This window comes from Condylura cristata, unplaced genomic scaffold (genome assembly GCF_000260355.1).
Source record: "Condylura cristata isolate star-nosed mole 26May11 unplaced genomic scaffold, ConCri1.0 scaffold00029, whole genome shotgun sequence".
In the NCBI taxonomy this organism is placed as follows: Eukaryota; Metazoa; Chordata; class Mammalia; order Eulipotyphla; family Talpidae; genus Condylura; species Condylura cristata.
This window is the reverse complement of record NW_004567130.1, coordinates 4,215,870-4,231,565: the sequence shown is the minus strand read 5'-3', so window position 1 is coordinate 4,231,565 and position 15,696 is coordinate 4,215,870. Positions and strand designations below refer to the sequence as shown.

At 62.5% G+C, this 15,696-nt stretch overlaps 1 protein-coding gene across 1 annotated transcript; it reads right to left on the bottom strand.

Annotated features, from left to right (window-relative positions):
- Nucleotides 1-2,527: 2,527 nt before the first annotated feature.
- MMP17 (matrix metallopeptidase 17 (membrane-inserted)) lies at nucleotides 2,528-13,861 on the bottom strand. The gene is made up of 9 exons (XM_004690641.2): nucleotides 13,737-13,861; nucleotides 13,080-13,209; nucleotides 12,195-12,478; nucleotides 11,713-11,889; nucleotides 10,914-11,013; nucleotides 9,749-9,831; nucleotides 9,506-9,658; nucleotides 7,205-7,462; nucleotides 2,528-6,741 (listed from the first exon to the last, which is right to left on the bottom strand). Exons 1-9 carry the CDS (start codon nucleotides 13,774-13,776, stop codon nucleotides 6,422-6,424), a joined length of 1,545 nt encoding a protein of 514 aa, XP_004690698.1. The 5' UTR covers nucleotides 13,777-13,861; the 3' UTR covers nucleotides 2,528-6,421.
- Nucleotides 13,862-15,696: the final 1,835 nt, after the last annotated feature.

Here is a 15,696-nt window from a genome sequence, read left to right as displayed (position 1 = left end):
CAAATGGTGTGAGGTCAAAAGGCACATAGCAGGGCTCCTCTTGTCAGTGAAAGTGTCAGACCAGAGGGAGGGGAGGGGAGATGGTGACCTGGGGAGCGGCATGGGGACCACTCTGCGCACTGACCCAGCTGGTGTCCAGATGAGTAACCCACCCCCAGGGAGCAGGGACCCCTCCCTCAGGTCAGGGCTGAGGCACCCTGGAAGGCAGGGCCCAGGGCCGGGAAGCAGGTGTGGGCATTAAGGCTGCCCTATGCAGGCTTCACAGGGAGGCCCTCCAGAGCCCGGCCTCTGGCACTGAATCGCTTCTCTTGGCTGTGGGACCACCAATTCATGGGCTCCCCATGGCACCCACGGCCAGGAGTGGGTGGCCAAGCAGGCTTTCTTGCCAGAGGCTTGTCCTTCAGGGGTGCTCAGCCTTAGCAAGAGTTGCCCCCAGCCAACTACGGGCTGGGGACACCAAAGGGCAGGTGCCCCTTGACTGGAGAGAGAGAGAGAGCTGCTGCATAGGCCTGGCCTGGCTGCTCTCCTCCACCTCCTCAACATATGGCTGAACAGATGAATCCCCAGGGGGGCTTTTGGGTGCAGGTGAGAGAGCGGGTCTGAACTTCCCGCTCAGGAGGGCCTGGGCCAGACACCCCAGCTGGGAGCTAGCCCTTCGAGCCAACCAGCTACACAAGGTCTTGTCTAGCTCAGAGCCCAGTGGGCACTGGGCCGGTAGCTCCCATCTGGTCTGCACATTTCCTCTCAGAATGGGAGGCAGACCACAGTGGCACAGGCAAGACGGGGTGGTGTGAGGCCAGGGGTGCTGGACACGGCCCCCAGAGCCCAAACCAGAGGTGGGGGCCAAAGGTGGGGCCTGCTGGGCAGCATGGCACATTCTGGGGCAATGTCACACCCCTTCATTCATCCACCTGAGGGACACTCAGCTCAGACAGTGTGTGTCTGGGACGCTGTGTGAGCAGTGGGGACAGGTGGGTGGCTCAGGCGGGGCTTCCTGGGGATAGCGCCTCCAATGCTGGCCATGGGCTAGTGGGCTGGTGACTGGATTGAAGGGGGGTCGGGGGAGGCTGCACACCAGCTGCCAGCCGCCAATGACCCGCCAGGCATCATTGACAGCAGCCATGAGCCCCGCACCCCTATGACTGGTGGGGCCAGAGCTGCCACGATGACTGACTGGAACCCTTTCCTGGTGGCCACCATAGTCAGCAGGCATGGGGCTCCCACCCAGAGACAGCTCCACTGACCAGTTCTGGAGGTGTTTGAGCACCTTCCCCCAGGGTCCTCCCCATGCTGCCCCGTGACCTTGCCTTCCTGTCTGCATGAACCCACAGACATGGACAGAGCAGACCCCAGAGGCACTGGGCTGTATCTGTCTCCAAGGGGTCCTGGGTCCTCTGGGCCGGCACCCTGCCCTTGGTTCTTGCTGGTTGCACAGGCGCAGCCCTGTCTTCTGGCTCTCTGGCCCCTGAATGTGCCACCACCATACTCACAATGGCTCATCTGGTGACCCTCTCTGGATGGGAGCGCCAGCAGGAAAGGGCCTGAGAACCTGGTCCAGCCCAAGCCCTAGCCCCACAAGCGGACCACGTGGAAGCCCTCAACAGCCACCTCCTTTCCCCAGGTACTGGCTGGTGAGGTGGGGCTGTACCTGTGGAGGGATACTGGAGGGACCTCCCCCGGGCCTCTAGGGGCTGTGTCTGGGGCACAGCAGACACGCAGGACAGCCCTCTAGGGGAGAAACAGAAGCTTGGGCCCGGGTGGCTCCAGCTCACCTGCAGAGGCTGGGCCTGCAGGACTGAGGAGCAGCTGTGCAGAGGCAGACCCCAGCCTGCAGACTCGGTGGGCAGCCATACCGGCACCTTGCAGTCTGTGGGGGGTCAGAGGGCTTCTGCCTGCCCTAGGCCGGATGCAGCCAGGGGGCTGCTTCATCTGTTCCTGGGGCCCCTCCCTGGGAGCAGGCTGCTGGCTGCTTCCCAGATCTGGGCCTCTGGGGTCCATCTTTCTGCTGCTGGGAGTTGGAGCTGGGCGGGAAACAGCCCAGGTTCTCAGAGTGTGCCCACGTGGTGATTGCTATGGGAGCTTGGGCCCTGGAGCCAGCACATCTGCTGAGCTGTAGCTGTTACTGCTGCACGCTGGCCCACATCACTCGTGTCGGGTCACAGGGCAGTGGGAGCCACACGCCCGAGTGACTCAGACCAGGCACTCTGGCTGGGATGGTGGCTGCACCTCTTCATTCCTGTCCGCTGCTTCCTGCTGCCCTGCCCCACGGCCCCCCTGACGTCACGGCTAAGCCTCCTCCGGCTTGCGTGCACCGCCTCCACCTCCCACCTCCATACCTGCTCCACCTAACCCGCACACCCTCCAAGAGCATGACTGGCTGCCCCTGGGGGGAGGGAGAGGGCTTCAGTCAGACCCTGTGGCCCACCCTCACCCCCAACTGTTCTCCACCCCCTCTCTTGCTGTCCCCCTTGGCCATCCAAGCAAAGGTGTAGGGAAACAGCGGGGGCTGGTGTAATTAAGGACTCACAGACACAACCCATAATAAAAATCTGTGGCTCAAGCCACCAATCTGAGCAAAAAAGAAAAGGATCAAGCCAGGAAAGGGGGCAGCTGGAGGCTGGAGTGGGGGTGATTCCTGAAGGGCAGAGTCCAGGAGATACGGAGCAGGCTGGGGCCCCAAGCTGGGGATTGCGTAAGGGGCCGCAGCTGCCACCTGGGAGGACCACTCAGGGTGGGGCCCTCAGACGTGCCCAGTGCTGGCCACTGCAGACCCCACCTATCATCTCTGGATTCCCTCTCACACAGGGTTTGTGCTCGTGGTGCAAAGTCCTGGCACCAATGCAGGTGCAACTCCCTGTGCCTTACAGGAGGGGCTGTGCTGGGCCCACACCGAAGCCCAGGTCAGCATGTGGCTTCCCATGGGTGCCCTGAGGCCCCTGCTGGGGAGCTGACCTTGCTGACCGACTGAGACCCAGCCACTGCCTCATGCTCACCAGGTGGGGGAGGTTCACGCCCCACACTGGAGTCCACCAGTGGGAGGTCGGGGTCTCCTCAGATACCATGTCCATTCCTGGGGAGAACGCCTGGGCCCTCACATCTGTGTCCTGGCCTGGATGACAAATTAGCAGGTCATCTTGTGAAGCTGACTTCCAGGTCGGCACTGTCGAGGACTGCTAAGGCCGCAGGAGCACCCCCCGGCACAGCCACCCAGGCATTGCTGTCATTGGTTTATTTGCTCAGCAGACACTGGAGCCAGGTGGGTTCAAGGCAGTGTGGTCATCTGTTAGGTGGACATGGCCCAGTGGGAAGGGGGCCAGGGCTGGAGTGTCAGGGGGTGCTGTTTGCCACTTTGGGCAGGGGCAGAGGCATTGCTCCAAGGAGACCCACCTGTCTGTGCAAAGGTCCGGCTGGGTGTGCAGAGAGGGCGATAGGCCAGGAGGGTTGGAGCTCAGTGGAAAGGACTCGGTTAGCACAGCAAGGCCATGGGAACTGGGCCAGGGCACGGGGGATTTGAGTCCAGAGGGCCCTGGTCTGATGGAGCTTTTCACAGCATCCCATGGGCCAATCTAGGGGCCACCAGATATTCAGGCCCAGGCTTGACAGGGGCAAGTTCTGGGTGGTCAGGAAGGCAGAGCCAATAGCCTCTGAGGGGCAGACAGGTGGTGAGGAGGCGATATGGAGCCCCCCACAGGAGCAGCTGAGGGGGCCACTGGGCCCTGGCCCCGAGGAGCTGGTCTGTACTGGGGCTGGCTGCTCCCCAGCCCCAGTGGGACTTTGCTCCCTAGTCTTAGAATGAGAGCTGAACATCTGGCTACTCCCTGAGATGGACTGCCCCACCCGCACCCCCAAACCCAGCAGCCCTGAGACTGTGGTCACAGAAAGAGGGCCCCGATTTGTAGCTGAAATCTGTACAGCTGCTGTTGGCTGGGGCTGTGTGCTGGGTTCCCAGCGCCCTGGAGGGGGCTGCGCCCTGTGAGCACCCAGCATGGAGGCCCCGGCTGCACCACCCTGGGACACAAGGTGACTCCCCAGCCGGACCCTCACCAGGAATTGGAAGCACTGCCCACCCTCTCCTCCCAACTGTATCCGGAACCAAAAGCATTTGGTTAAGAGCTCAGGACGGCACTAGAGAGTATCCTCTTGGTGAATCCTGGGGGGATGCATTCCCCACTGGCAACCTCCCGAAAGGGGCAGGGGTATGGCCAGGGGTCAGGGGGTCCAGCCCATCCAAGCAGCACCATGGTGGGGAAGATTAAGGCCCCTTCGGGAGGGTGAGGCCCACTGGATCCGCAGAAAGGAAGTGTCCAGAGCTGCCCTGGTAGGCAGGGGCACCCTGCACTCACCCAGGGAGTGGCCTCCAACCCCTGAGACTCGGGTCTGTGGTGGCTGGTCTTGGCCAACCAGGGGCAGTCATAACTCAGTTTCTCCATCAGTTAGGTGGGAGCCCAAAGAGAGGCGTCTAGTCCCAGGCAGCCCTTGGGCCTGGACTCCAGGCACCCACACTCACGCCTGGTCATACCCTGGTCATGTGGAGGTCAGCACGCAGCCAGGCCCACCAAGGTGCAGGGCTTGCCCAGCGCAGCTGCTTCCTCTGGGGTGCGCATGGGTGTCCCATGACCAAGGTCCCTAGAGGACACAGCCTCTCCCCACAGCATGGCCCAGAGTGGAAATAGAGACACTGACAGTAAGTCCAGAATTTCGCATGAATTTCCAGCTGTTTCAATGGAGCCACCTGGCCCTGCCCTCCCCAGAGAGAGGAGTCTGGTGGTGAGGACACTGCCTGGGGCTGGTGAAGGCCAAGGCAGGTGGGGAGAATGGGTGGGTTGAGCAGCACGACAGGGACGCTGGGCAGGAGGCAGAGGACAGGGCGGGGGCACAAGCATGGAGGGCTGTTCCTCGGGTGATTTAGCCAGAAGCAGGGGCCAGCTGCATCCCTCAGGATCCACTCCAACACCTTGGAGACCTGAATGGGGATGGAGGAGCCCGGCCATGCGGCTGTCCAGTGCTCAAGCCCTAGACGGGTGGAATGTTTTGAGCGAGATTGGCTTGACCAGGGCGTGAGGCCCACAGGGCAGAGCCTGGCCTGGCAGATGATGGCTGCAGCCAGGCGTGAACACTCTCCAAGCCCCTCTGCCCCCCAAGCACAACAGGGCTAGGGGGCTTTCCTGCTCCAGGGGCTGGGCTGGGCAGAGTGGACTGTGCCAGGGCAAGGCCAGTCTGTCCTGTTTGCAGCGACAGGTTCCCTGCTGGCTCTGGGACAAGATGGCAGGTGGACGTGGGGAGGGGTCGCCAGGCCCACGAGCACAAGACCTGCCTCCACTACCTGGTGGGGGTGTGCCAGGCCATCTGCCCAGCAGGTTCCTCGAGCAAACCCACAGACCTCAAGACTTTGCACTGGTCATTACTCTCCGGCCTGCCCCTTCCTTCTGTTCTGCCCACAGCCACTGCTTGTCTCCCTCATGTTCCCGCACCCGAGCCTGCACCGGTCACTGGGTGGGATTGGAGAGGCTAACACATATGGTGGCCCTGCCCCACCCAGCCCACCAGGTTCCGTGCTCAGCACCTTAAGGGCCTCGACCCCAGCTATGGTCTACTACCCTGGGATCAGCCCACATGACCTGGGAGGGGCCCCAAGTCCACACACCTCAGGGAGATGCTGGCCAGGGAGGTGGACAAGCAGAGAGGGCTGAAGGAAGGCAGGGGCAAAGGGTGAAGCTGCCTCTCTGTACCACCTGGTGGGCAGCTCTTTGGGGTGCAGCTGTGACTCAGCCCAGGATGGAGGCTGCCTCACTGCAGGTCTAGTAGCATGAACAGCAGCCTCATGTCAGGGAGGCACCCCCGACTCAGTGTTGGCGGGTGTGCCAGGCCTGGACAGGAGGCCCGACCTGTCCAACCTGTCTCCCACGCTGGCCTCAGTGAAATAGGTTAGTGACCTGGAGACATGGAGTGCTGATGAACAGAGGGGCGTGGGGCAGACCCACCCAGGAGTCAGGGGCTGGCGCCTGAGCATTTAGAGCAAGGAGAGGATGAGGCTGGGTCCATCTGAGATGAAAGGGGGAGGGATGAAGCCCCTTGGGGCTGGCCTGAGAGTGGGGAAGCCCAGGCAAGGCCCCTGCAGACCCCGGGGATGGGAGCCAGTTGAGGCACAAGGGCCCCATGGGGGCAGTGCACACAGCGGGAAGAGGTGGTGTCTGCGCCCAGGCTGTCCTTCCAGCTGGGGAGGCTGGTGGGTGTTTTCGGCTCATCAGTCCCATCCTGAGTGCTCAGACCCCACCTTGCCCAACAGTCTCCCCAACTCACAGACACAACCAGGAGAGAGAACATCTGCGGGCGCCCACGCACTTTGCAGGGGGCGCTCTCTCCCTGCGTCTTGTCCTTTCCTGCTGTGACCCAGGATGTCCTGAGCAGCCACCCCCCAGCGTCAGGGCCCCAGAACCCAGGCCGCTATCCATAGCAGGCCTGGCAGCAGCAGCAATAACACAACATCCAGCGGAGGGGCTGGGGGGCCCTGGGAGGTGCAGGAGCAGACCTCGTAGGCGTCCTCAGAACGGCTCCGCCCTGGCTGGCCTGGCTGCGACTGGGCCCCGGCCTCTCCGGGCACGGCCGAGTCCTTGGGGGTGGTCTGGTGGTCTGTGCACACCAGCCAGTCCCGAGCGGCAGGCTGCGGGTACCCGGGCGCCACCTCCAGCTCCCCGTCCAGCAGCTTCCAGTACTCCTTTCCTCGGAAGAAATAGGAGGCACCTGGGGAAGGCAGGGTGGCTGAGTTTGGGCTGGGGTCTGCTGGGCAGCAGGATGGGCACAAAGTACTTCCTGCTCTAGGGCCTTGCTCAGGCCCTGGGGGCCGCCTAGTAGACTGCAAGCCCCAAGGCCTGAGGGGCTCTGGGGCAGCTGCCTGAAGCGAGGGTGAGCTGGCCTCTTGTCTCCTTCCTAGATAATCAAGAGAACCTACTAGGCATAGCTGTTCTAGGTGCTGGAAGGGATTTCCTGTCGGGGCTGCCCCAATGACAGGGGCTGGGTATGAGGAGCAGCAGGAGGCTGGGGTCTGGGTGAGTGGTGGTGGTGGTGGGGGCGGGTGGTGGCGGGGCCTGCGGCCTGGGAGGGGGGACAGGCAAGTTCCCCGGGCCAGGAGCCCTCCCAACCGGCCACTCCCCAGTGGTCACTGAGGGCCACAGCTCACCCTGCCCCTTGAGCCCCTGCCACTCACCATCGGACCAGCGCATGGCGTCGTCCAGGGTGCTAGGGATGCCCCTCCACGGGGGGCTGCGGGCCGGGTGGCCGGGGTCCATGTGCCGCGTGCGCTCGTCATAACGCCAGTACAGTTGGTCCTTAAAGAAATAAGTCTTGTCACTGTGGACCCAGGAGAAGGCAGCGTCGATGCCGCCAGGTGGGAGGCCGAAGTCAGAGATGGGCCTCGGGTGCCCTTCCTCCACGTGGTTGTCCTTAAAAACCCAGTATCTGTCTCCTGGGGAGAGAAAAAGCGTGGGCCTGGGCTGGCCAGCCTGCCCCCAGCCGCGCATTGCCCACACCGGCTCCCAGGGCTCCTCCCTGGTGGGCGTCTGAGAGCGCTCGTGACATTTGGCAGGGTTCTGGCACTGGACAGCAGCCCTAGGCCCAAGGGAGCCCGTTCTATCTCACATATCTCCGGGGATGTGGCTGGCACACATGGGCTGGAGGCGGGAGACACCATCGCCACCAGGGGAAAGCGGCCCAAAACCCCACGAGAAGCCACCTTGAAACAGCAGGATGGCCAGCGAGTGTGGACGAGGACAGCCACTGCGGGGACTGGGGGCTGTCTGCATGGCACGGACACTTCCCGAGGAGGAAGAGCCAGACCGTGGGCTGGGGACCCACTTCCGGCCCCAGCCCCAGGGGGAGCGTGGTGGGCGTGCTGTGCACACGCTCAGAGCAGTGTTGCAGCTGAGTGTGGCTCCCGGTGGCCATCCACACAGGGCACTATCAGCCCAAGGGGAAGGAGGCTGGGACCTTGCCCAGAGTGCCCTGGGGACACCGTGTGGCACTGCCTGTGCTAGGCCCTGGAGTCCCCATCAGAGCCCAGCAGGGCGGCAGGGTTGGAGCTGGGAGGCCAGGACCAGAGTGTCTGCTGGGGAAGCTGGATATGTTCTGGGATGGGCATGGGGGTAGACAGCCTCAGGCTGCTGGCTTGTGGCCTTGAGACGGTAGGGTGGTGAAGCTCAGGCTTTTTTTAACCACAATTAAAAGAAAATCCGTGGTGGCACAAGGGGTTAAGTCTCAGAGCTATGAAACTATCCACAGCCACAGTAGCACAAGTTCAATCCCCAGCCAGGGAGCTGACCCACATGACACAGCAGACCTCTCCTGTCTTCCTGCTGCTCCCCTCAGCAGTGTTTCAGTCAGTCTGCCCATTCTGTTCCCCACTCTCTCTCTAGTGAATCCTCTCATCCCCACACCTCTGGCCTGTACCCTAGTTCTTCTATGTATAGCTAAGTCTTTTTTAAAAAAGTAAATTAAATACCCATAAAGTTCTCATTGGGACTGGAGCAGGTGAGACGCCTGCATGGGTGATGTGAGAGGGACAGGGGGCGCCTGATGGGGTCTGGCAGTAGCGCTGGCCAGGGGAGCTCATGGCCCTGGGGACAATGGGCATCTGGGTGGGGCTGGGGACACCCTTGTGAGAGTCACACCAGCGTGAGGGCCAGCCCCGCACAGGCTGATCTTCTGGGGACATGGGGCCCCCAGCTTGTGGGCTGGAGGGCCAGCCCTCACATGGCCCTGAGGTGTGGTGGAGGGAGTCCCGGGTACCCACAGAACCCAGGCCTCATGGGGCACATGGTCCCACACACAGCTGGAGAGTTCTTGGGAAGCTGGTAGTTCTCCCATAATGGCTGGAGACAGTGGCTCTTACACAGCCCCGTGGAAGGAGGTGGGCTGTTCACTATGCTCAAGGTTCAAGCCACTTGAGGGAACTGAGGCAGGGAGCCAGTCCTCTGGGTGGCTCTGAAGACTTGACCGTTGTGAGCCCGGGCTCAGGCCCAGCAAAGGCCCAGGTGGCCAGGCTCCTGCACGGGCCAGGGAGGGCGGAAGCAAGCACAGAGCACTTGGGGTGCCCACTCCACAGAGGGGTACATTCTGCTGTGCAGGCTGGAGTCCCCCCAAAACCCACAGCCCCACCACACATGGACACAGGGGCCACCGATAGGATGGAGCAGGAGGATGAACAGACCAGAGATGGCCCAGGCTGGCCCCATGAGCAGGGAGAGGCAGAGGAAGAAGCCCTGCCACCAGGCCGCTGGCTGCAGGGGCTCCAGTTGGCCTTTCTGAGGGCAGAGTCTCCTGCCCCTGTGTACCTGCTGGGCCTGCCCCGATGTGGGGCACACATTAGGTGTTCAAGTCCTGTCAGGCGCACCCTGGTGCGGGACGCACAATAGGTGCTCACAGCAGCCACAGGCTGAACACACATGTGTACGGCACTTCCCGGGCCCCTGAGCTGCACAGCCGTATCACACAGCCAGCCTGGGCCACCCACCTTTGAAGAACACGATCTTGTGGTCACCTGCGCGCTCATACACAGCGTCCACGCTGTCCAGCTGCAGTGGCAGACCCCGCCAGAAGCGGTGCACCTGTGCCGGCTGAAGCGACACCAGGTGCCGGTCCCGGGTCAGACGCCAGAAGTACATGCCTGCAGGAGGAGCAGGCGCTGCAGATGGGGGGGGGGACAGGCCCTCCCCACCCTCCCTCCCCTCCCACTCCCACCCCCTACCCAGGTTACCTTTAAAGAAGAAGGCCTCACCACGGATCTGGGCCACGGCGTCAAAGTGTGTGTCGCACCTGTGGGGTGCATCCTCCCTGGGCCTGGGGTGGAAAGAGCCTGGTGGGTTGTCAGGCCCATGCCCGAGCTCCCGGAGAGAGGTGGACATAGCAAAACCGGGAGGGAGTCCTGCCTCATGGCCGCAGGGGCCCACATACAACAGGCAAGCGTTAAAGGGGGAGCCCAGGTCTATCCCAGCAGAGGGACAGGGCTTGAGCCTGCAGCGGTGAGCTGGGGGAGAGACCCCCCAGAAGCCCAGGGAGTGAGGGCAGGAGACATGGAGACGCTGGGCTGCCATCTCCACTGACCTCGGCAAGGCCTGGCAGGACTGCCCTGCAGGCTGCTCATGTGAAGGAACAGCCCCAGTCCTAGCATCTGCCAGCTCAGGACTCAGGCAGCACAGCCAGGCATGCGGCCAAGGTGGGTGCAGTGTGGGGAGCCCGTGGGACCTGTACCCAAGAGGGAAGCAGGCTGCCACGGTGGGGCATGTGTGGAGTTGGGGGCTGTGTTCTCTGGAAGCAGAACCCCTGGGTGGCATGTTTGCCCTGAAGGGGCCAGCAGCAAGTGTGGCTAGCACAGTAGGCATTCTTGGTACCCTGGGGCTGGGGCCAGCCAAACAGTGGACACCATGGTGGACAGCTGAAAGCTCTCGCCCATACCCTCTGGAAGCAGCCCCATGCAGCCAAGGGCAATGTGGTCTGTCCCGAGTCTTCTGGGGGAGGGAACGGGGCCCACAGCTGTGCCTCTACAGATGGGGTGGCCTCTGCAGATTCTGGACTCCCCTGGCCTCTGGTCACTCCCTCCCAGGACACCGCCTTGGGATCTTGGAATCCGGTCTCACACGTGGCTCCAGACAGATGCTCAGTCCACTGCCCCAGCTCCAGTGCCATAGGGGCAGCCCCAGCCCTGTCCCACCCCCTCACAGAACCCAGAACTGGAGAAGGGGTGCTTTCATGCAGCAGGAGATGCCAGGACAGAGGGGGTGAGCAGGGATTCCTGACAGTTGTAAGGAGTGTCCCTGGGGCTCGGCCCGGAGCCCTGCTCCAGCCTGAAGACCGAGAGCCACTGCTGGGTGCTGCTTGCAAAGAGGGCAGGATGACAGCGTGTGGCAGGGGCCATGTCTTACAGTGTGCTGGACCGATTGTTGGGGGACTCAGGCAGGAGGGGAGGCTCCTTGGGCTCTGGGGTGTCTGGCTGCGCTGTGAGTGACACCGACTCTCGCACACCTGTGGAGACAAGGAGGCTCCAGCCCCCAGGCAGGCCCCACACCCATCCCTCTCCTACTCCTTCCCAGCCCTGGGGGCTCCAGTCTGCAGAGGCATCCTCAGGTGGACATACAGGGGCCTCACAAGCCAAGCCTGTATACATGACTCCCCCCCATTCCACCCCTGAGCAGGTGGTACACCCACTGAGCACCTGCTGACTTGGGTCCTGGGGACCTGACTGGGGCGCACAGCCTGAGGCCTCATGGGTAGTGCCAGAGGCAGGAGCCTGGTGGACCCTGCCTGCAGGGCAGCCTCTGGGGGGCAGCAGGGAAGGTTCTGGCCTTGTGTAGTGGGGTGCACGACTTGCCCCAGGGGAGGGGCCGCTGATTGACTGCAGTGTCGTGGTGGTGGTGGGGGTGCCTGAGACAGGGCTCAGACTCCCAGGTGTGCCTGGGCCCAGCCGGGAAGGGTGGACCCCTAATATCAGTTAAGCTCATTGCTGCAGGGCTGGGACACCTCCTGGCCAGCGGGGCCAAGCCCCAGGCCCTGGCACATCATTCCCTTATGGGTTCCCTCCACACACAGAAGGGACAGCTGGGTGGACAGCAGGGTCTCCTAAGACCTGACACGTCATGACTGGGACCCACTGCACCCCTTCTCCAGGGCCTCAGCCGGGGGGTCTGGTCTGGGTGAGCCTCAGTGGCCCTGGAAGAGACTCACCATACAGCTGCCAGATGCGCACCCTGTCCTCGTAGGGGAGCCCGTAGCGCAGCGGGTCGCCTGCCGGACCCCGGTAGTAGGGCTGCATGATGGAGCCAGGCGATGCCACGTGGCTCAGCCCCAGGGCATGGCCAAAGGCATGCACAGCCACTGTGAACAGGTCCAGGCCACCAGCGTCTAGGCACAGTGGGGTCATTAGTGGGGGCTGGCTAACATGAGGGCTATGGCCATGGGAGTAAGTGGGGGCTATCCAGGTCTACGGCCCCCTCCAGGTTAGTGGGCACCTGCAAGGTAGCTCTGGCCTCCTCCTAGAGCCCTGGGGGTCACCTGGCACTCCTGGGTCCAGTCTTGCACTCCACTCCTGGGGATGGGCACCTTCCTGCACCCCCTGAAGTGACCATTGCAGGCCTTGCTGGCTGTCTGGCCCCAGGGCGAAGGGCATGGGGGGTGGCCTTTGAGTCTAGCCAGTGTGGCCCACCTACCTGCGGAGCGGAAAGTCCAGGCCTCATCATCATCGAAGTGGGCATCCCCCGGGGACAGGAGGTCCCCGGGCAAAAAGGCATGTGCCAGGGCACCACCTGGGCCATCGAAGGGGTAGCGGTCGTTGTGTGCACCCCTGGAGAAGGCCACCTGGATGTCAGCAGTGCTGCTGGCCACCTCGTGGAAATCCAGTGGGGCAACGTCGCTCCAGACCTTGAGCCCGTAGTACATGAGAGCCCGCACTGTGTCACGGCCCAGGGGCGAGCCCCGGGGGAAGGAGCGGACCCTGCAGGTGGGTAGGCAGGTGGGTGGTCACAGCAGTGGACACCAACCACCCCTAAAAGCCCCTCTCTGGTCGGAAAGTGTGCCTGGAGCACTGATGGGAAGAGATCCCAGAGGTCACTCAGGAGGGAGAGGCCCTTTCCACCAGCATCACTGTCCCAGGAAGCCACCAGCCCCAGCACCTGCAGCTGCCCTGCCCCCACCCCTGCTCCTGCCTGCCTGGTCCTTTGATCATGTCCTGGTTGGGGGCCTGTGAGTGGGTGGTGAACCCAGGCATTAGCAGCAGGGCTCCGGGACCAGCCTGGGGTGGTGGGCCAAAGTGTCCCCCAAACTCTTGGGTGCTGAGGAGCAGAGTGAGCAGCCTTACTTGGACAGAGTGTCTCTGCAGGTGGATGGTGGTGAGGACTGGCACGTGGTGGCCCTGGGTTAGGTGGATCCTTCACCAGGGCTGTTTTGTGGGTGCAGGAGGACAAAAGCAGACATGGGACTGTGGGCTACAGAAAGAGCCCACCCCTGGGGCCCCAGTTTGTGGATGTTTCTTTGGTACCTCAGGACACTGAGTACCAGGAAGGCCCTGAGGTGCGCTGCCTGCGCCCCACCCCCACCTCCACGACAAGTTCCTCTTGTTCCACTTGGTGGGAGCTGAAGCCTGGCGCCGCCTTCGAACAGGGGCCGCTGCCGGGAGGTCAGGGAGGGAACAGCGTGGGGTTCTCATCAGCGCCAGGGTGCTCTCGTCTGTGAGGGTGTGGGGGAAGGTAGCAGGTCAGGAGCTGGGCCAGCTCACTCACCTCCCCCAGGACTCCTGCAGCTTCCTGAGAGCTGGCACCAGGCTAGGTGCCCACCGCCCAGACCCCCGCCCTAGCCCGCAGGCAGACTCTGTGTGACCTCGCTGTGGTCTGCAGGACCCCGGGTTTGAGCATCTAGGCCCACCCTGCAGAGGGTCTTGACAGAATTAGGACTCACTGCCACCATATGAAAGTGGGGTGCCCACACAAACCCCACATTTCAGGTCTTTCTGGGCAAGTGGGGGTCCTGGGTGCTCACTGGCGTTCTGTGGGGTGAGGGAGGATTGACTGGAAGCCAGATCCTGTCCCCTCTGGCGGGCAGGCCCGAGGTGGGCAGTCAGGTATAGTCGGAGAGACGGGCCGAACAGGACCCTGGGGTGGGGGAGCCCCATGACATCCCATGGGCAGGTGGGAGGGGCACAGGGCCTGGGGAGGCAAGAGAAGGCAGGCTGGGTGCCTGCCTCTCCCGTAACTGACCCAGGATGCCGGTGGCCTCCAGGCCTCCGAAGCGCTGCATGGCGATGATGGCCGGCGAAAGCTCCTGTGTCCGCAGTGGCCCCGCAGCAGGGTCTGAGGGGGGCAGGTAGCCAAACCTGCGCAGCCACTCCTGCAGTCAGAAAGCAGAGTGCAGGCGGTGGTGGGGCCTGCAAGCTGTCCTGGTCACTCCGCCCCACCCCGGCCTGCATGCCATCCTGGTCACCCCACCCCACCTACCCAGGAGCCTCTCACAAACGTGCGCCAGGAGAAGTGAGGCTGTGCTATGTGCATATGGTACAACTGCTCGTGCAGCCGCCTGCCACACCGAGGCAGCACATGCCCAGGAAACCCTTAGTCCTAGATGATAGCCTGTGTTGAGGTTCTTAAGAGGCCAGTGCCAATGTCCGGCCCCAGCTGCCTGTGAGGGACCTGGTCTGACCCAAGGGCAATGGGCTCAGGCTCCAGGTTTAGGGATCCCGCTGTGAGCTGCACGTATAGGCTTCAGATTCCTTCTGGCCATCTCCGTGGTGTGCTGCCAGGGCACGTGACTCGAGCCCTTTGGACCCTACTGGCCTGCACGTGTGGGTAGGCACAGGAGCGTGGGCATGCGCAGCTGAGCCCACTGTTTCACACAGCGCTGGGCTCATGGACAGGGCTGGAGGAGGCATTTGTGCTGTTCCGGGAAGCCTGCAGGCTGGTTTTCTTCAGCACCAGATGGCGCTCGAGTCTCATCCTGGCAGCGAGACAATCCCATCAACAGCCAAGGGGACGCGCAGTGCCCAGGGAGGCTCTCTGGCCAGACCATGAACACCCACAGGCAGTGGAGCAGTTTCCAGGGCTGGGGATCCCTCAGCAGCACCCCTCCTAAATCAAACTTGAACTGGCAGGCTCTGGTGTGTGTGCACATTTGAAAATGTGGTTGGTTCTGTCATGCCTGGCCCCTGCAGCCATGGCTTCAGACCTTCCTGGCTGGGGATCCGCCCCACAGGGGGCAGTGGGCTGGGCGGAATACAGGTCCACCCAGCCTCCACCACTAGGAAGGCCCCTCCTCCTCGCGACTTACACATATTTGCATGCACCTGCAGAGAGCCAGCTCAGCACCCCTTCTTCAGGCAATACTGAGTCCTTTTAGGGTTCTCTGTTCTGTCTCCACCGAAACCCCTACTGGCCCACACTGTCCCCCAGACCAAGATCCCTGATGAGGAGTCCTGATCCTGATGAGGTTGGAGGGCAAAACAGAGATCTGCTCCTCAGGGATGAGTATCCCCAGGGCCCACTCATGCTGGAAGGTCTCCCGTGGGCAGGAGAGGGGGGTGCTGGACAGGACTGACCTGCTGCCCAATCTGGGCTCTGCCTTCCTGGAGTCAGAACCCACCAGCCCAGAGCACCTTCATGTCACTCAAAGACAAGCCCCATTCCAGTCCTTACTAGCAAGGACCTGGAGCCCGCCTCCACTCTCCCCTCCCCATCCCGAGTCCTCGAGGGGGCGTTCAGCCTTCAATATGAGTACTTGCAGGGACATGCTTTTTACTGTTCTACAAAAAGTGTAAGGTTTTGATCTGAGGTTTTCTTTCCAAATGTCAGAACATGCACACCCACACAAACCTAATTTTGAGGTCCGTAGCTGCAGATGGAGCTGCAGCAAACAGCCCAGAGCCTCAGCACCCACCTCCAGGAAGTCCTCAGGGATTTCCTAAGACCATCTGTGACTCCAGAGGAGGCTGCTGAGTCCCTCCTCCCCCAGGCCAGGCTGTTAGCTCTATCCAGGCTAAGAGCTGGTCCCCTGCCTCAGGTTCAGAGGCCACAGGAACACTTTCCATGGACCTGAAATGTTTGCCCACTTTGAAAAGCAGGAGGCTTTAGCTGCAGGTCTGAATGGTATGTGAACTTGCTGGACAAGGACATGGCATACAGCAGGGGCCACCCAGGACAGGTGCTACTCCCTTTGCCTGGGTCTGGG